Below are 21,738 nucleotides of genomic sequence, written 5' to 3'. Positions count from 1 at the left end.
CCCCACCACACACCAAGAAGCAGCACCGAGGAGTTTGATATAATGCTAGTAATAAATCATGCGCTCCCTTACCAAGCTAACGTTTCAAGCTAGCGTGAGTTAAAACATGCTAATATGGAAACCGTTGAGAAAAGAGTGAGGTTAGTCAGTGAGTTAGCGTTTTGTGACTCCTGTGCAGTCTTACTTTTATTTACTATAGTCGCTACACAGTTTGCTTCTGTTTAGGGAGACGGGGGGACTTTCTGTCGACCAATTTTTGCTGTTAGCCCAGCAGAGCTCATTTAGCAACCATACCTACTGCAGGCGCTCTGCTCAGGATAGCTCATTGGCGGTGAACCCCCTGCACAGTTAACCTCCGGGGAGTGCTTTGGGTGTGGCGTGGGTTCACCCACGAACAATACAGTGTACAGTCATAGTCTATCTTGTCTCAGCTGTAGCACGTCTTGGTTGCAGAAAAGCCACAACAGACGAGTCGTGAGGTTATGTTTTGGGTCTGGTGACCATCAGTTTTCTCCCTGAAAATATTTAAATGAGGGGAACTTTCAGAGCATGAAAAAGAGTATCCTCCCAAGTTCAGTTTCTTAAATAAGCCTTTCACATTTGACTAACAGCAGTCAACAGTCTATTATACATAGCTCTCTACCTGCATTAATGTAATCTAATTTGTCGATCATTAATATCACTTTGAATAAGTGATAGCCTTTTATTTCCTGTAATTCTAAACCATACACGCCATGGTTCAGAATTAATATACAGACCTAACATTTTTCAAACTTTAGGATGTATCTTAGCTGTTCTATCACAGCTGAGATGAAGCTATGTTGACCATTTCTTGACAAATTAATCTGTGAATGGTCCTGTAACAGTGGTCACAGTTGCATGTTAATTTGTGAACCCAGGAATATTTGCAAACATGCCCTGGTAGGTTATCTGTAGATAATATAAACTAACCCACTCACACATGAGTGAGTGGGGCAGTTCTATCAGCTGTCAAGCAGAATTAATTTAAGGCTGAATTCACGCCCTTCATTATTAGTCCGCCGTTTTTCTTAAACAAAGCCTCCCTCTGCTCAAACCTCCCATCTAACACATTCATTGTCAATGTCCTGTGTGACGTCGCTGTTGCACGCCCCTCTCACCCCATTTTAAAGGGGTCTAAGGAATGTTCCATATCGATATTTAGTATGGCTGTGTGGAGCTGCTGTTCTCAACACTTAACATATGACCCAGAGGTCACTGGTTCAGACTCATGACTTGCGTGCTTTTACAGTGCTGCGGTGTAGTGTTTTGCAGGAAAGGCACGAACAATCTCATGTGGCTTCAGCAGTCTTCTTTGATTGGTTAAATAGATGCAGAACGTAATTATTCATTAGATAGTCTTCAAAATTGCAGTCATACCAGTTCTGAAAGCATTGTTTGATTGAGTGGTCAGATAATACTACAGTCAAAGTTTAGCCCAAAATAGGAGATGAAACCTAATTCTTTCCAAATGTCGGAGGTCTTCAGTCCTCCACATGTCAGAGAAAGAATCTGTTTGGAATTCCTTTTGGTTTTTATTTCATCTGATTCAGACTGAACCAAAGGAGAATACTTCTAGTTTTTATAATTTATCAGAGAAAGTTTAGTCTGCAGGACAGACAGTCTGCAGGTCAGTAGGTGTAAAGGGTACATCTGAAATGTTTACCCAAGTAGTCTTAGTACTAGGGCTTAGGTTTTAATCCAATAAAATATGGTTGATTCAGTATTATATCCATCATGCACATTTGCACTGTGCGTCTTAAGCAACACAAGCCCCATCTGTACGCCTATTTACAAATGCTGCATTGAATTATAATTGTGTATTTTCGGGTTTATCTTGTTCTTGGTTTCTCTTCCTGACTAAACAAAAACGTCATGTTGAGTAACTGTTGCTTGCCAACAGAAACAGTGTGAGCACCTGGAGGTTTTGCTGAAGCTCACTCAGTTAGAGCACTGTTTTTATTTTTAATTACAATACTTTGCGTATAACACATAATCATCTACTGCTAAATTCTTTGTCTTTTCAAGTGTGTAAGCCAAAAGTTCTTAATCAAAACATGTGGTCATGTTGTATTTAGAAGGAGAAAAATCATTCAGATGATTTATGTTCATAGATGCAATTCCAGTTTTTCTGTCTCTGAATGATAACACCTACTTGGATAAGACTCTTTTCAGAAAATGTCCCTTGGTAACTGTACATACCACCTCCACCTTCCGGGCCCAGCTAATCCCAGAAATGCCTTGTGTACGTGAGCCCATCTGTTCAGTACTGTGGTGTAGCTGCTCTGTCCAAGGCCTGCAAATGTGATTAGTTAGAGATTACATCTGTGTGTGTGAAATGAAACTCCCCTTTCAGAATCGGAGCTGTGTGTTTATAAGAGAAAGGGATAAAACACTATAGGGCTTTTGTGTCATCAGGTTCAGCCCCTGGTGTTTCTCAGGTTATGTTTGTCCGCTCTCCAATACATCATGTTCACTGCACAGTTTATGCAAAATGTTCCTAGAAGCAGTTATCTTGTAGCCTCCCTCTGGGTCCTGTACATATTCTAGAAGCGTTTTAGTCTGCATCAAGTTTTTTCTCTGTGACCTCCAAACAGTGCTGTTGCTCAGTTGCCAGGGTAACTTTATGCGTGCGTCTGGCACATCCATAAAGCACAGATGGAGCTGCGAAGTCACATGTCGTCACATTCTTCCTCTGATGCCTTCCCAGCCTTGGCTCTGTCACTACAAGAAGAAATTAAAAGTTAGTAATCTGTATCGACTCCATAAAGCTTTCTCTAATACTACTTGGAGTAATATAAAACGTCCCTGAGCTTGACAAGTTGTGTTGAAACACTGATAATAATGTTGCATACAATGTGTGTTTGACATTGACTTTTTATATATTAGGTGTTTCTAATCTTGCTGGCAGTTGGTTGAAGTGGGTGTTGTAGATGTGAGCTTGGCTAGCACCTGACTAGCTGACTGTGTGAGAAGGAGATAAAAGACAAGGATAATTTGTGACAGTGTTAAACTCAGAAATCTCAGTGGCAGGCACTACTTCACCATGTAGATTGAGCAACGTGCCTTTTTTGTTGTACACAGAACACCATTAGAGGAAGTAGTGCAAAAGTGCCTCTTCTTATTGTTATGAGTGTATTGCCATGTGGTTCCTGCTGTGTTGTAATCACAGCTCTTGTGTAGGGGAAGTAGCCACCACCAAGAGCAGTCAAACACAAACAGTGTTGATATGGAGACTGTACATAGAGGGTCACTCGTGACTGATGCCTGAATCTCTCTCACACAGAGACACAAACCCTGTGAAACACATGCCACAGTAGGCTGAGCAGTGGCAGGAGGCCTGGAGTTTTGAGGACATTTTAGCCTTAATTTAACCACTAAAGGGACTGACTCACACATGAAGGGCTACACAACGAGTGGACTGCTGCACAACTTTGTCTCCCTTGTCCCTCTCCCCTCTCTAGTTCCTTGCTTCTTCTTTGTGTTTCTTTGCTCTCACTTTCTTTTTCACTTTGCTTTCTTGTTGTGAGTGGGACTGATGCTATTTTTGTCCTGTCATGGCTGCCTAAGTTTCGTTCTGTCTAATTATTGTCTATTAGGCAGTATCCCTACCAATGTGTTGATATAGTATATTACTTTAACCAACTCTCAATTTTGTGCCAACCTTCGGTATATGACAGTGTTTAATACTTGGTGTGCGCAACACAGTTTGGTAACTCAAATAGTATTTAAGAGTGATATCAAGCCCTACTTGTAAACAGGTCATGGTTGTACGGAGCTGTGCTGAGCCATAACGGATCTCAAGCGGCAGATCTCCTCTGACCTTATCAGTTATAATTGCTCTCTCACTGCCATCCATTCTGCTGAATAACTTTAGCTGCTGTTGGTCCTTACTGTCTTGAACATGCAGCTGGAGACAGGATTTTATATTATTTATTATAAATGCATTTCTGGAGATAGACAGTAGAAGTCTAACCAGAGCATTGACATAAAAATATTGAATTTGATGTAATTATGATACTTTTAGCTCTCTCCTAACATGCTTTTGAGTTTGGCTGCTCTTTTTACTCTACTGAATTCAGCATTAGGTTGACTTGCAAAAATGTTATCTTATAATGCAGCTGTGAGTGTGTGTGTTATGTAGTTGCAGCTAGTGTTAAAATGTCTGTCTAGTTTTTGCTGATGTGGCCTTCTTCATCTGCAAAATATTGCCTTTTTATATTGCAGTTATCCATAATCAGTTGGAATCTTATCAGGTGGGACCAGATGAAAATAACAGGGATTACAAATGTAGACTGCCTGTTAGCCTCTACTATTTGAGAGAGGCTTTCAATACTAAAGATATATGCAAAATTAGATCTTCTCCTCCTAAAGCTTTGTCCCTGAAGTCCACCATTCGCTCCCTCTGACTCTAAACAGATCCTATCAAAGTGGAAACATGGCTGTGTACCGAGCAGGTTGTAGTCTGACTATTTGTTATGCTGGCTCAAGACAAAATGGGAATGTCTCAGCGAACTGGCTTTATTCTAATTCCTGCTTGTCCACCTCCTGGATGGTTATCTTGCATGTCTTTTCATCTGTGTGCATTTGCATCCATGTCTATGCATGTGTGTATCTCTTTTTTTTTTTTTAAATCTATGTATTTTAAAGTCAACATCCGCTCAGCTCACCCAACTAATGTTAGCCAAGGTTGGTGTGTCAGGTTGTAGGCGTTTGGATTCATGAGGTCAGGGGTCAAAGGTGAGTTCAGGGACAAGGGGCCACGCCTTTAAGGCATGCAGAATACCAGCTACGAGGGTCTTGCTCCACCTGACACTTTCAGGCTGGTTCTTTGACTTCTGTTTCATGTGACATTTTCCCTGCATATTCTGAATATTCTCACTAGCGGAAGTTTCATTAGAGGACCAAATGCAGAGTGCAAAACAAGCCAACAATGGTTTGCTTATATGGCAAGAATGGCAACTGCCTTGAGATTTTATGATTTGCAACTTAGTAGGGCTGTACAATATGAAAAAAAAAAAATCATATTGCGATTATTTTGGCAGATATGCTGATATGCAATTTCTGTTGGAATGGTTATTTCTGCATTTAATTTTCATTGAAAAAATATAGAAAATGATAATTACCAAACAAACATGTTCCTTTGCGTCTGGAGAATATGATTTGTAGGCCGGGGCATTTCTGTAGCACCACAATGCTTATGGTGCTAACAATGCAAAACAATGTTGTAACACATTTTACCACTATCCTTCGATTTTTTTTTTTTGCAGATTCTGCAATTTGTATATTGCACTTGGCCATATCGTGATTTCAATCATACCTTGATTAATTTTGCAGCTGTACAACTTAGGCTATATCTTAGTAACAAAAACATGTTTGTTGACAAAATGCTAAGCTGGGCTAGATAAGGAATGAAAGCCCTGGTTTTCCCTCACTGATTTAAAAACGTGGTGGTCAAAATATTAAGTTTTATGCAGGGGTATTCTAATTGGTTTTAACCGAGTGTAACCAAATAAGTAACTACAAAGTGTGTGTGTTTCCAATCGTAAACTTTATTCTCTGGTTTGGACAGTCAGATTCAACAGCATTTAAAATGTGCCTGAGCAATAAGTTGCATGATTCCTGCTCTTACTACACTGGACCATTGCGTGTGTGTGTGTGCTCAGGTGTTTTGAGTAAAATGGGTGTTGGGACTATTTTGCCATTGTTGTTCAGCAGATACAGAATGAGGACCAGGTCATAATCCCCCCCACTGGCCCAGCTGAATGTAAACATACAGATGCCGCACCCTTCCACTTCCCTTGCATATTGTCCTGATCCACCAGTCTGTATCAGTCTCTGTGGTCTCAACACAGCCTCATCTATCTGTCGAAACCTCTGTGTTTTGGCTTGGGAACTAAACTGAGAGCTGAGCCTTGGTTATGTCATGGAAACTTGTGAACTTGGTCTTGAACCCTGCCAAAGACAATAGATAAAATACAAACAAACATGATTACACCTCTCTCCTCCTTTTGTTCCATCTTCCTTTTGTTTCTTCTTCTCCCAACATTTTCTTTTGTACTCTTTCCTCCACATCAGACATCAGTGTCAGGCACACAGTACACAGTGGGCTTTTTGCCTTAAGAACACTATGAATATAAGGCTTTATCCTCACCACCTGTTCTGCTCTTTGCCTTCCTTTTTACTGTCCAGCGCCTCTGTGATGAATGAAAGGTGATGATTCATTTCTTAAGCAGATGTATTCTCTGTGTCATCTTAAGGACTCCATTTAGACCTGTGTGTGACTGAGACAACCTGTTTCCTGTCGCCTTTTGTCAGGTCTCCAACAGGTCGAGTCTTGACATGTAGACAGAGACTTGCACTCACATGCCTGCAGTTTCACATTTTACATTGCAACTGTCAAGCGTTGTATTCATTTCATCTGCACCATTTTTCAATGTAAATGTGAGTGTGTATTTCCTTTTGAATCATCACTGTTTGAAGAAAGTGCAATTGAGTACCTTTTAACTTTATGGTACTTTGTTACACCGTCCTTCATAATATAGCATTCAACTGCATGCAACTTTAATAAATTAATTTATTTCCTCCCACCACACATTAATAGTTGGAGTTTTAAAGGCTTCCTGCTAAAGCAAATATTTACAGTATTCATGAATATTCTGAATTTCTGTTTAGATCTTGTATGGGCAATTTCAACATGTTCGTTCTGTGAAAATAAGTGGCAAGAAACTCCCTCAGAGATCATGTGACTGTTATTACTGAATCAAACAAGCTCAGTGCATGTAAAAGACCAGCAACTTACTTAATGACAAGTACATAGAAAGACTTGATGGACAAGCTTATGTTGGATTCTGCTTTGTGTGTGAATGGATAATCTGAATGTTTATCTGGCTACCTTTTGTCTTATAGTCAAAATCTGATAAAACTGGGAGGGTTGGAAGGATTTGGGATGAGAAGAGGGAGGGCGACATTGCCGCTGGAAACAATGTCTTTCCTATTTTTAGTCAATAGATGAATGTTTAGTAGCACATGCATCCTGTCTGTACTTGTCCTCTGAGAGGAGAACTGAGGATTGAACCAGTAGTGTCTGTGTAACACGGGTATGTTTTGTAGTGTGTGTGTGTGTGTGTGTGTGTGTGTGTGTGCGCGTGCGTGTGTGTGTGCGCGTGCACAGACAGTGTAGCCTCTGGCCATGCTGCTCTGTGGGAGAGGAGGATCAGAAAAGGGGTGTGAGGGGCTCATTCAGGGAGAGAGGGGATGAGGGAGAGGGGGAGGGGAGCAGTGCAGGCGTTGAAGAGATACAGCTGTTTCTCCAGTCTCAGCTGTTGCTCCTCTTCCATTTGATGCAGGCTCAGTTTCCCTCCCTCTCTCTCAAACACACGCACACACTAGCTGGAAGAAGCACACAGTGTAACATTGTTCTGCCTTGTGAGAGAAAGATGAAAGAATCAATCTTTCATAGCTGCTATCAGATGGGAATAGTAAGTACTCGCCATATTAGTAAGAGAAGCAGCCATGGCCAAATTGGGTGAAACATGTCTGCCTGTTTTCATCACTTTTTGTTGTTGTTTCTCCTGTGCCCTTTTTCCTATTTTCCTCTCTTGTTGCCTCTTCTGCCTGGTTGTTTCTTTCTCTGCCTACTTCTTATGCTTATTCTCCCCCTGTATCGCTCTTGTTTTTCCCCTGACCTCTGAATGTGCGGGTGCCATGTCCATGTGACCTCTGACCTAGTGAACTCTCAGAGCAAACAACTGTGTGTTTGGGTGTGTGTAGTTCATGTAGTTCATGTGTTTTGGTGTCCATGTAGCTTTGGCTCTCATTCTTGCTCTTGTGCTGAACACAAGTGTTGGACACACTTTGATCACACACTTGTTCTTTCTCTTGTTCCTTTCCCAGTTACTTCTAGCTCTGCTTTTTCTTCTCGGTAGCACTCCCTTTGTGTTTTACCTTGTAATTGGCAGTTTAATCAGGCCCTGAAGTAAGGGCATTGCCGTGTTAGGGGAAGTCATGCATGCAGCTCTGCGTGGGTGTGGGTATGGATGTGTGTATGTGTGTGTTCGTGTGTGTGTGTGAGCATGTGTTAAGCTGTATGGGAGGCCTGTTACCCCAGTCTTGCCCAGTTAAGCAAGTTCAAAGTGACTAGGATTTTGGATCAAAACTAATCTTACAACTAAATACTCAGCACAGGAACACACAGTTATATTCACCACATATTCACACAGGATATAAGACTAACAATAGCTAGCCTACAGCATGGTTACCTTTGAAGACACTACAGAGTGTGTGTTTCAGTATTGGCTGGTGCTCTGCTCTTTTGGGTCAAATATCTGAGCAGAGTAGGTCAACCTAAAAGAGGACAGAAAAACTTGTTGGAGGAGGATGAGCTCATTATTACAAAGATAGGAGATGCCCTGTAGATTTTAGCGGTGTATGTGGGAGAAGTATGATTTGAGAGGTTGTACTTTTAAGAAAAAGAAAGATGGAGGTACAATACAAAGCCAGTCCTCAAATTTCTCTAATCTCCTACTTCTTCATAAAAGTACCTCTTAAAATATTGTATTTCAGTCCAAGCTTGACTACAAGATTAACATTTTATGCAGCCCCAGAGTTCAATAGTAAATTAACAAATAATTATAGAATGAATAATCAAATAAATTATGTAAAATATATAAATGAAGCAATGGTTTTGTGAAATGATTTAAGTTATTTTGAAATTGTAATGAAAAGAGACATCATTAAATAAAGCATGACGTGATATAAAACGCCCCTATGAAATAAATACACACATTTTTAAAATTTATTTAACATTGAACCCTTTGGGGTTTCATTTGGGAAGACCCACAAGCAAACAAGCCTCCAGCTAGATGGCTGGGGTCAAAAAATAGGGTTTGTTTACAGTCAAGGGTTTGTTGATTAGTTTTGACTTGAGCCAGTTTCTTGTACCTGAATATACAGAGTTTGTCACTTCTAGAAAGAAGGTATTTTTGTACAAGGACTGTGTGTGTGTGTTTTCGCTGTCAAATAATGGTACAGTTTGTCAGGTTGCAGCATGCTGTCTTTCGTAAGTCTGGCTCACTCAAAAGCCTCGAGGCCAAACCGAATCCAGGAAATGCTGTGTGTCTGTTTTTGTTTGTGGTACTATCAATGTGAAGGTGAAAGAATCATATTTTGAGCAGCAGACAGAGATGGAGATAAGAATGTTTTGGTCACACACCCTCTGTTTGGAAAAGTCCTATTGATATGCAGTGGCTTTAACTCAGAAAGAGTGAAGATGTGTTCATGATGATGCTCTAATGCAGACAAAGGACACACACATACACATTTGGCTTGCACATATAAAGTACAGCTGCTATGCAAAAGAAATTACTATAAGGTTGGCGTTTTTTATAGTGTGACTCTCAAACCTCCAAAACTGGATGGAAATTAGTTAAAAAAATCTTTAAAAATGCAATATTGGGTGTCAGTTGTTGAATGAAAAATATGATTTGTAGACTTGGAGGACAAATAGTAGGTGGGAATCTCAGGAAACGTATGATTTGATTAGATTTCAATTTTAGGGTCACCATTTGATTCAGAACTGAGTCCCATTAAATTCTTACAAACCTAGCAGCAGCAGCAGCACAAGCAACAGCAGCCGTGTGGGAAGTTTAATGTTTATCTAAACCATTCTAAGTGGCTGCAGCTCTTCACTAACAGGTTAAGGTAAGTTTGTCTACCAACTATAAGCAGCTACAGGAAGTGTTGCCCTTGCATTAGCAACATGGTAGCGTCACTTATTTTCTGTGGTTTCAACACATCAGTGACGCTTCTGCAGTTTTGTGTTTTTATTGTTCCACTAAACTTTCTAGGGTGCTAAAAACGTGCTGCCTCAGAGCGTGTGTCTTTTGAGAAAAGTCAGGAAAAACCCAGTACTAATCTGCTGTGACCAAAATTTGAGATAATGTATTTACAGTGCTGACTCAAAGCAGTGTGGACAGAAAACAGACTTTGCGACATACAAGAGTTGACTCAATTAATCCTGTATTGGCATTCATGTATATTCTAACTTTAATGGCCACAATTAACAGTCAGTGTTGGGCTTGCCTCAAACATTTTGTGTAATGACTTTAGTTAAAGAATGCTAGCTGGAGGTAGTCAAGATGTTACTTGCCAAGTGTGTCAAGTGCTACAAGTTCTCCATTCATTTAGGCTACTGCGTTATTATGTTACCAATACTTGTGTAACCACTAGTCTGACACATTCACCACTATCCCTCTACTCTTGCCACTTTGTAGTAATTTAGATGACCTGTGTGTATTGAAAATATAATGGAGGACAAGACACTCAAATGATTGAGCATCGGCAGTTACAGTATGTATCAATTTGAGACTAAAACTTATTGCTAACCAACCATCACCACAAACTAACCACACCTGACGTTTCACAGATATTGCCATTTTGAGAATCTAATGTTTGTTAGTGTGCTACAACCTGTTCTTTCTTTCTTGGTCGTGAAGGCCTATAGCTTAATATACAAATGTTTATTGTCCTTGTAATTCAAAAATACTGTGTTTCATTTGAGGTTGAGACAAAAAATAGAAAATTGTTTTTTTCTATAGTATGCATCATATTTACTACCAGTTGCTGAAATGACTTCTATGCTATAAGGGACATATTCTTAATCACTCTAATATTTTGAAAATCTCATCTTTTGGGTCAAAACAAACTTGCATGCTGAGTATGCATTTCAACCTTAAAGTTCAGCAAGCTTTTACAGTATTTGTCCTGTCAGTGGACATACGGTTCTTAGTGAACCAATCAGCAGTGATGCTCACTTTGAGCACAGTCACAGAAAGCAGCTCGTATAGCCACCAGTCGTCTACACTATATGTATATGTAGTTTATAATAACTTAATTCCCACAAACTAGACATTTTACATTTCATGCAGCCCTAACTGAAGTTACCAAGACATGATGTATAGGGCTGGGTATTGAACTTCTGTACATTAATTGGTTTGATGCTATCAAGGATCAAAAAATGTAATTCGATACCAAATTTCGATATCTAAGGAGTAAATGAGTAAATCACATCATCCGCATCAGTCGGCCAATAAGCATGCAGCATGCTTGGGCCAGCATCTAAGGATACTGGTGATTACACTAACACATTTGAGTGTGTTAAAAATAAAACTAAAGTAAAACGAAAATTTGGACTGTATTGTTAAGAGTCGGTGTCAAAGTCAAGGTCGATACTGATATATCAAAAAATCTTTGAACGATATCTATCCCTACAGATGTACATGTTTACTGTGAAAATGCAAAGAGTGATCTTGGAAATTTAAGAAATAAGAATTGATATTAGGTCATTGAAATAAAAATTGTGATTAAGCGGGAAAAGCTGCGCAGTGCTACATGTTTGTTTTTTTCTCAGTGGGTTTAGCACTATGAGCGACCCATTTCACAATATAATCACTTGATTTCATTTTGATGCTTTCAAGTTGGGTGCTTACATATCCGCACACACACATTCATGCACTCAGAATATGTTGTCTTATCCGTAACATCAAGTTGAGAGCTTACATATCGGCACACACACATTCACACACTCAGAATATGTTGTCTTATCTGTAACATCATGATGGTTTTCCCCATAGGTCTGGCATGCAGTGTCACTTTCAGCCTGAATGGGTGTTTGCCCAGCCTCCATGAGGAGGTTTTCCTGCTGTGGTTTTGACTTGTGCCAATCCTCAGAGACTCATAGAGGAAGACATAGAGATCATATCAGTTTCCTCTAAACAGTAGTACACTGACTGACTGCTCTGTTGCACTGTATTGTTAGCCGGCCCTTTCCTTGTTAATAGTCCATGCAGGGAATGACTACAGACAATCAGCGCTGTTGCCAGCTCCACACTTCCTCCACTTCCTCCCCCCCTTCCTTCCCCTTTTTTCCTCCCAGTCATCTGTCACCATGCTCAAATCACTCGGGCTTCAGTAGCAGAGTTGAACTTGGGCTGGGCTGCCTGCCTGCTCCCATTTGGACCACAAATCAGGCTGAAGCTGGCATGCACACAGATATAGACCTACACACAAACTGTAGGCCAGTGCTCTGCCCACACGTGACAGCCTGCTGCCCTGGGGCCCTGCCACATGCCACTACTCACAAGCTTGGCACTATAGCCTCTGGATAACCAGATACTGTTATCAAGACCACTTGGACCTGTGTCTTAATTATTATAATTTTTTTTTTTTAGTATTTATTAATTTCAAAGGGTGCTTCAAGCTGTAGGCTCGGGCTGGGCTAGTGTTGACTGTAGGTCTACGGTTAGGTCTGTGAGAGTAGTACATTCAAAGTGTGTCTGTGTCACTGGGGGATGTGCCAGGAGAAAAGACAGAAGCAGGGACAGGCCTGAACAGCCTGTCTGTAAAGCCTGAGCTCTAATTATCAACCCAGAGAGCTGTAGGGATCGAGGGAGAAGAAGAGAAAGAGAGAGAGAGGCAAGTGTATCTAAAAAAAGCATAATCACACCCCACGGTGCAAGCTGCTGCTACAACACTGATTTAGAACTAGTGGAATTTCACAAACAGGGTAGATAGATCGACTAAACTAGGTTCAGGTGTGTGAGTGTGCTTTAATAATGTGTCTACTTAACATGCATCATGTCTTTTGGATATTGTTATCATCTGAGCAGAATAAGAATCAGCTGACCTGCACTTAATCACAATGTTCATTCAGCTGACAGATCTCGAGACTGTTTTTTATTTTCTGTTTAAATTTGAATTGTTTGCTGTGAAAATGGAGAATAAAGCTCTGACTATATATGATATACACATGAATATAATATAGCTGTTTTCACTACTGAGAATGTCACCTACATAGATAACTGACATGGTTGTAAAAGTAAAGGCATCTTTGATAAAGACATTACATTTGATTTTATCACATTCTCAGACATTGTACAGATATTTAGCTGCACACTTTTTGTGCTTCATCTCTTGCTTTTTAAGCCGTACTCTGCCCTTGGACGTTCTGTTTGCACACTAGATCATGCTTACTTCCAGCCACAGACAGGCCTAAATATTCATGAACTGATGGCTCAGTGTGTTAGAAGGTAGGACACAGTTGGGTCAGTGGCAGGCTGGAGAAAGTCTTGTGTAGTGTGTGTCACTGGGTTCATTACCTATTGATTTAGTTTTTACTGTGAAATGATATGGCACCAATAAACTATTTTCTTCTCGTTTTGCATCAGGTTGCTGTGATAAATCAGATATACGCAGGCCTCTTGTCGGGAAAGATGACTGTACTGGTGACATAGAGGTATAGAGGCCTCATTCACTAAGCAACAGGGACACCAACATGTGGTGTAAGCTATGTTGGCGAAAAATGGGATTCCTCAATATTATGAACCTGCTCTTTGTGAGAGGATTAAAACGAAGAGACCTTGTTCTAGGAAGGACAGTTGGACAGACATGGGTAAACACTGGCTATTAAAATTTCAGCAAAAGGAGCACATGGCATTTCTGTACAGAGTTAAGTGTTTGTGCATGTACAGTTGTGGAAGTTTCTTTGGTTTCCCTCAGCTCTTTCTGCAGTGACACTAGGTGTTCTCTCTTTCCCACACCTGCTGGTCCACAGTGTCATGGAGCTGCCTCTCTCCACTTATTGACCTTCTGAAGGATCTGAACATCAGCGGCATGTTAAGTGATGGTGTGAAGGGGCTATTAGTCATGTTCCCTCGACAACAACACACAGATACACATACCATTGTCCCTCTGCAGGCAGTGACACCAATCTCTGCTTGAACAGCCAACCTGCTGGGTGAAAGCGGTGAATATCGAACTGCTGTGACATGCAGCCACATGCTGTGTTACTGTGTGTATGTGCAGGTTATTAGAGAGGGTGTGTGATCAGCCCGTCCACTTTCATCTCCAGATCAATAGTGTTCTCTTGACTAGAGCCCAGGATAAGTGAGAACCTAAATCTAGCCTGTGCTGGTATAGGATTACTGAAGTACCACTGACTAGCTCTCGGGTGATGAACAGGCTTCACTAAAGATATAACCAAAGTTAGAAGTAAGACTCTTCTGTTTGTTCCTGTAAAAAAGGAGGTTTCACCTAGTACTACAGTACTTTTGTAGTGGAAAGATAATTTGCCCAAAAGATAACACACACACACACACACGCACAAGTGTGTGTGTGTGTGTGTGTGTGTGTGTGTGTGTGTGTGTGTGTGTGTGTGTGTGTGTGTGTGTGTGTGTGTGTGTGTGTGTGTGTGTGTGTGTGTGTGTGTGTGTGTGTGTACACCAAAGGGAAGAAGAAGAGGGCACAGCTTAATGGGCTGTCACATCCCTCACTGCTCAGCTCAACACACTGACCCACTTTGGCTCCCTGACTTTGGTGCATCTGCGGCATGCTTTTCAAATGCATCAAGCCACGCTGCTGTTGGGCAAAAGCACAGAGCATGTGTCAGTACAGTGCAAGCATTATACAGACAGTGAGAAAGAGGAGGTACTGTAAGTTTTATCATTTTAGAGCACAATGGAGGAAAAGAAGAAATGGATTTTCTTCTTACTGATGTTACTGCTGTAAAAGACTGTGCTGTGAAAAGGACTGCTCTCTGTTGATACTTATAAGGTCTATCAGTCTTGCTATTAGCATGTGAGGAACATTTGTGGTGCTTTCACACAAACTTTAAAAAACAGACTGAGAAGCGAGGCACACGGGGCTTCTAGGTGTCAAAGACAGGCCTGCAGAGCCGCAGGCAGCGACTGGTATGTTTGTCAAAGCTGTTGAAGTCACACAAGGCTCTATTACTGCTGAATGCTACAGAAATCTCACGTCTGATCCTTTATTCACAGTCTCACAGCGTGTGATGTTTCCCTGATCACACTTGACGTACAGTTCTGTAAAGGGACACACAAACCTGGTCCCTCCATCATATACACACATACACAACACACTAATCCTTTATGTTTGTGTGTGCCTATGGTAGCTTTGGCCTCGTGTTGGGACAGACATGGAGCAGTGAATAAACATGTACATGAAAAACAGCAAATATTCACTTAGGAAGCTGGTGCTGTCAAATGTTTGGCAGTTTTGCTTAGAAAATTACTTAAACCACTTCACACATGAGAAACAATAGCATAAAATCTTTACAAATGAGAAAGTGGAATAAGACGATGTTTGGTATTTTTGCTTGAAAATTCACTTTTAACAATTAATTGATAATCAAAATAGTTGCTGCTTAATTTTCTGCTGGTTGACCAATTGATTTATTGACAAATTTTTCACTACTCTAAGTATTATTGCTCTCTCTCATATATTCATATATGCAGTGTGTACGCTTAGATATGAGGTAAAATGAGGTTGAGGTGAGGAGGGAAAGGGCAGGAGATGAGCAGCGCAAGGAGGACAGAGGAGGACATGCCAAATGAAGGTGGTGCAGACCTGTTTTCAGGGCCACTGGAGACAGGAATGTAAAGGGTCAGTGCAGGATGTGGAATGTGTTGTCACATGCACAAATATGCCGGCATGTGCATGACGACACACAGAAGCCCTTGCTTGTACGCATTGTGCCCTTCAGTAACGAAGCCTGCTAGGCTTCCAGCGCCTTTGTGTTTGAACTGCAGCATGTGAATGTCAAAAAGCAGGAAACGCGACTAGAAGGAGGGGGAGGCAGCCGATTGAGAGAGGCCTAATTCAACAGCACCTGCTACGTTGTGTAATGAGTCGCATTTAGCTTAACGACACATCCTCTGCTACAAGCTCCAACATGACTCTTTCCACTTTCTGTCACTCCTCCACTGTTATTCTCTGCTTCCTCCTCTAATCCCTGTCATGTCATCATGAAGTATTATCCTGCTGAAGTCAAAACATTGTAAGCCCACACTAACATTCCCAGCATTCCCAAATATACACCTATACCTTATCACTGTTGGCATGATATTCCCCTGACTTGAACCTCAGGAAGCAGAGCATGATGAGTCTACCACGTGGAATAATGTCACCAAACACAACACATTTCCACTCAGCTCACTGTCAGAGGTGCGTGGATGTGGCCTAGAGCAGAGAATGGGTGCTCTGACTGGTTAGGATTGGATAGGGAGGATGTTTTTAAAGTAGCATAGCTGGATGTGTGGGCGTCGTAAGGAGCTGTAAAGTTGGATGTGAACTGGTCGGGGATGGTTGGAATCATGACCGACAAGGAACCTCAGACAGAGCAAACTGACTGACAGCAGTCAAACTGTTGCTAGGGAGTGTTTACTCTGCTAAGCGTATAGGCAGCTCAATACCCTGCTACATGACATGACAGTGACACATGGACTATATATGTTAGCAAAGTCTCTGTCAAGTTTGAGTACAAAGAGATGTTATTTCTATTTTCTGAGGAAAAAAGTGTTGTGCGCATCAGGCCTGTTGAGACACTGAACGGAACCTCTGGGACGGAGTTTTCTGGTCAAATGTGTGAGCAAAGGTTTAAAGTTAACTTTGGTTAGTGGACATCTTAATCTGTTGTTTGTTCTGCTGGTGAGCTTTGCACCCCTATCCAGTGTGATAACAACTTGGAGGGGATGAGAAGATCTTAGCCCTTACCTAATGGCTAAAAGCCAACTACTGTCTGCCAGCATGCAACATTTGTCCACAGCCTATCTGAGTCCCATACAGTCCAACACACAGGCCTAATCTCGTAGAGTAGTGAGACACCTACTGGCTAATGTTAGTCATATTTGAAGTGTGGAGGCGCTGAGCAAGATAAGATTTAGGTTTGACGCATGAGGTTGGTGCAAAGACTCTGGAGCACATTGGAATCACGTACTGTCAAATCTCGAGTGACTCACTGCTTCCTACGAATGAATAAATGTGTGGTACATTACTGTGAAACACAAAAACGGCACACTGTTTCCTGTTGCACCATTTCTGGTAGACAACGCAAGTCAAATTTGTTCAAAACTGAGACAGTAGTGGATTAAACCAAAAGTTTGAAAGGTGCAGGTTTCAGATTTAGTTCATGTGTAATACAGACAGTAAATTAGGGATGTACCGATCCATCTTTTTCTTTTCCCGACACCAATTCAGATATATCAACTAGGGATATCTGATAATAATGGGTACACATCCCCTGTCACTGCTCTCTGTTTCCCTTACTGCTTAGAATTCTGTGGAATAACATTTATATAAGGTAGTATGACTAAGAAATGCTGTGGAGCTTTAAACTGAGTCGGACGCTGTGAATGAATAAATGTAAATGATAGAGGAAAGATTTGAAATTTGTATTGACAACGATAGAGAAACTGTGTCTTGGTCATGTCATGGCTGATACCTGATCTGCTTAACAAGGTCAGTATCAGACCGATACTGACTGGTACATCCGCACACAAAATAGAATTATATTGTGATTTTTAAAAAAATAATATTTAATTGATTTATGGGTTGTAATAAAATAAAAATTAATGTCACTGATATGATGTAGCAACTTCCTGAGAAGGAAGTTTTAGTGAAAATTTATTTGATGTTTATGATCTGTCAAACTTCCTCCCCTGTATTTTTCTAAGCTAATGGTCACTAATACCCGATGGTTCAGAGAATGCAGAAGTGTTCATTAGCATCCGTTGCAATGGCTGGTGGTTTGATAAGTACCTACACATATCAGATGAGCTACTGGATTTTTTGGCTGTTTGTTACTGGCGGCTGCGTGGGTTCTGTTCATGTTCAGAAGAATCATGCTGCCTTCCTCTCTGTCTCCCTTTTGTTCTTTTCACTTTCATGCAGACAACAGGAACCAGCCTCACAGAAAGACAGGACTCGATAGACAAAGACAGCAATACAGAACAACAGTTCAACCTCACTTCTAGCACTATGCCCATCTGACATACAGCTGGTAAGTATGGCCTCATCTTTGCGAGGACAACTTGTTTTTCAAGATGTGATGACAGCATTGTATCTGTGTGCCTGCGGGGTTTTTAGGCTAACTGATTTTTAATCACATTAGCATATGATTAGAGTTCAACGCATCACAGTTGTAGGAGCAGACATGACTGTACATTGCTTATTGTGTTGGACACAAAGGAGTGTAGGTAAAGTCCAACAAATGATATAAAGGTAAGTGTTTCAGACTCGACAACCTCGGAGACTTTGGTTGTAAAGTTTAGTTGTAGATGATGTGTGGAGTCGTAGATGTATTTAGAGAGTGTATTTTTGAACGAAGAGATAATCACTGATTATTGGGACACTTACATGTGTGTCTTTTAAAGACCCTGAGTTGTGTGTTAGTGTGGTAAATATAAGCAAGACTCCCAATTGATATTTTACATAATTTCAACTTCAGACTAAAGGACAAGACATGTACACTGTAGGTATTAGGCTGGGAAGTAAGGTAATTACAGATGTATGACTTTATAAACAACAGACAGACTTAGACTTGTAAACACAGACTGGCTGTTGCTTCCAGTGCAATTATACACTGCTGTCAAACAATGTGAGGGAAGTTGACATGATGTAGTGCTGTTTGTTCTTGGCTGAGCAGAATGGAACCGTAGAAGGCAGCTAATGGTTCTTAAAGTACAAAAAGACACACACACACACACACACACACACACACACACAGGCCTGCATTGTCAAGTACACAAGGGACCCCTTTGCTGGCCTTCAGTATTCTAAGCGACTCCTTATTTTTCATTACTGTCTCTCAGTATGCTTTTGGCAAAGAATAGTCTCTGGGGTGTCTCAGCTCTGTGCAGAGGAGATTATTGTGGAATATTAAAATATATCCCTAATAAGAAATCATTCACAGTTGAGATTTCAGTCTGTCTGTACAAGAACTAGACACTAATTTAACATTCATGATACATAAAATTATTAAGCACTGAGAATAATCTTTTCTTGTGTTTCTGTCTATATAGTCATGTGTAGGCTCAGACTGGGATATTAAAATAGATATGTGGATATTCAGTTTGTGTTTTTCCAGATACCATGAGTGACACTATGCGAGTAGTATCAGCGATAGTGAATGAAATGAATAGTGTCTCATGAGCAAAGGTGCTACGATTGTTTACAGTCACTTAAAGAAGACGATAAAAATGCAGCTTGTGCAACTTTCAGTAACTGATGCTCATGCTGAAACTATTTATTGATTATTTGCTTCACCATAAAGATAGTGACAATGTAGAGGATTGATTTAATAATTTAGATCATTTATCAAGAAAACCAACACATTTTAGAGATACAGCTTTGAATACTAATAATTTTTGTGTTTTGTCATTTAGTAAGAGAGAGTTTTCAGATTGCACTTTGGGCTCTGGTAACTTATGTTCTGTATTTGTCAATCACTTTTATAGATTTATATGGTACTCTCAATAGCCATGCTGCTGAGAATATACTATTATTAATGAATATACTATGAATATAGTAATATACTACTATTGATTGATGCCATATCACTATAGAAATATGGTGTCAATCAATAATAGTATATTAGTTCTCAGATACTCAGCATTAACAAATCCACTCAATGAAACACAGTACTCCGCTGTTTTGTGTGTTTAGAAAATGTCTGTAAGCTGTTGAAATCCAGTGAGAGTGTCTGCAAAGTTTCAGGATGTACATATTATTCTCTGCTAGCTAAAAGAAAAATCTAAAAGATTCCTTCCTGTGTTTAGTAGTTAAGTCCGGTCTGGACAGTCACTGAGTAGCGGTAGGTCATACTCTAGTGTCGGCTGTAAGCTGTTCAGTGTTGTGGCTCAAACAGACAGCTGGCTTCTCCAAACCCCTTTCACATAAGAGCTCTTCTTAATGCTCAGCCTAAGCTCCTTCTGTCCTGTCCTCTCTCGTGTGTAGTAAATGGCAGACTGTGAAAGTGTGTGTCCATATGGCATGCACAGGCCTGCTGGGACAATAGCTGAACCTGTCATTACTTTCACCACCATTTCAAGTTCAACCATAACTAATTTTCTTGGGGTGAATTTAGCTTTGTAGTCAGGTCAGGAGCCTATAATGATAGAGTTAATACTTAAATCAACTTAATTCATCCAGTAGGTGGTGCTGTTGCTACAAGCTGAGTGATAAGTCTGCTTATGTATGCAGGTAATTATGATCAACATGTGGTGCAAAATTTACCCCCTGTCCATATTTTGTGTGTGTGTGTGTGTGTGTGTGTGTGTGTCTGTCTGTCTGTCCAGACGGCCGGGTGGACTTTGCTGCAACTGAGGATGATGAATGATCTCCTGCGCTAGAGCTAGTGGGTGTGGGAATGATGGACCTCCCTAATGGCCAATCAATCATCACCACCACTGCTGCAACAGTCTCTGAGGTGAGGCCACGCCCACTCGCTAGACCTCCACCCAGTGTGTTGTAAGATGCTAGATGAATGCACAAGTATCTTCTAACATCTTTCAACACAAAAAAGCTTTAGTGTATGATTACTAGGTGACAGGATGTTGTGTTCATCCTGCCTGAAGCATTAAGTCATCAAATTTTTCAGTGATTCTCTACGACACCACATTAGTCTGAGTTCCTTAACATTCTCAAACCTTTCATACCTAACCTCTCCTCTTCACATCATAACATGGTTCTTAACAGTGCATCCATCACTCTTTTTTTCCTGATACCTTTTCTCAAATGTTATCTTATGATGTAACTGTGTGTGTTTGTTTGTTTGTTTGTCTCCTTCTCCAGAAGAGCAGCAGCTCAGAATCTCTCAGTGATAAGGGTTCTTCAGAGCTGAAGAAGAGTTTTGATGCTGTTGTGTTTGATGTGCTTAAGGTCACTCCTGAAGAATATGCAGTGAGTGAAGTTTATGTGTTTTTTGTGTGTATTTGAGAGTGTATCTGCCCTTGTCTGGTTATGCTGCATGTTGAGTGTTTAATGAAATGTTCAGTTTGCACAAATGTAATGTGCTGACTTGAGACAGGAGGAGATGGGATGAAAGAGGAGGAAATGGGGTCACAGTTTGGATCAGTAATAATTGATGTTGTTTGGCAGTGCCAAGCAGACACTGATAGATTTCCCCTGACTGCCTCTGCGCAAATGTTCCATGGCAACTGTGAACAAACAGCGACCACATTGCTGCTGAATGAGGCTTACCTTGTTGTGAGGAATAATTTTGCTGAAGTTTTCCCATAACAACTGAAATAAAGAGTTTCCCTCGCCAGTAAAATGATTTTAATGCTTTTTTGTGTGGTGTTCTACCCCGTTCAACCACAAGAGGGCACTCTTTATCTTCTCTGTTCTATTTTCATGTCACATCTACCCTGGTGTAACAAAAAGTCGTTTAAGGGTGTTGTTTGTCAAAGCCAGCATCCTTGGAATAATGAGTTGTGTGCTGTCACACCCACTTGCTTGCAATGACAAAGCCTCTCTTGCAAAAGCAATATTTTAATTGTTGAACTGTTATCTATTGACCTTAGATTTGACAATGTATGATTCCTGCAGTACACAGTGACATAGCTCTTAAATAGCTGTGTGGGATTTGGGCAAAATGCAAACTTTGTCTGTCATTGTGGCCTAAGACTAACAACTGTTGTGTTTCACCTCCTCCAGGGCCAGATTACGCTCATGGATGCTCCTGTGTTCAAAGCCATCCAGCCAGAGGTGAGCAGTTATCAAATCTGTAGAGAAAAGAGAGAGGTTGACAGCTTTATTTGGCTGTCATTTATGACATCTAGTGTGAGAAATCAAGTGGCACTTTTGAGTTAGCTATGTGTTTCAAACATGTTGTTGTTTTTATTTTTTAGGCTGGATAGTGACATG

At 40.7% G+C, this 21,738-nt stretch overlaps 1 protein-coding gene across 2 annotated transcripts in view; it reads left to right on the top strand.

Moving 5' to 3' along the window:
* ralgps2 (Ral GEF with PH domain and SH3 binding motif 2) overlaps positions 1–21,738 on the top strand; it is a 69,445-nt gene that overhangs the window by 1,341 nt on the left and 46,366 nt on the right. For both annotated transcript variants that reach the window (XM_056378096.1, XM_056378095.1), the window contains exons 2-5: positions 17,764–17,872; positions 20,169–20,299; positions 20,665–20,772; positions 21,529–21,579. In XM_056378096.1, coding sequence (XP_056234071.1) covers positions 20,240–20,299; positions 20,665–20,772; positions 21,529–21,579 — 219 coding nt within the window. In that variant the 5' untranslated portion in view covers positions 17,764–17,872; positions 20,169–20,239. The remainder of the gene's footprint in view (positions 1–17,763; positions 17,873–20,168; positions 20,300–20,664; positions 20,773–21,528; positions 21,580–21,738) is intronic.

This window comes from Seriola aureovittata, chromosome 6 (genome assembly GCF_021018895.1).
Source record: "Seriola aureovittata isolate HTS-2021-v1 ecotype China chromosome 6, ASM2101889v1, whole genome shotgun sequence".
Lineage (NCBI taxonomy): Eukaryota > Metazoa > Chordata > Actinopteri > Carangiformes > Carangidae > Seriola > Seriola aureovittata.
Note: the sequence above shows the minus strand (reverse complement) of the source record. Positions and strands in the feature narration are given on the sequence as shown.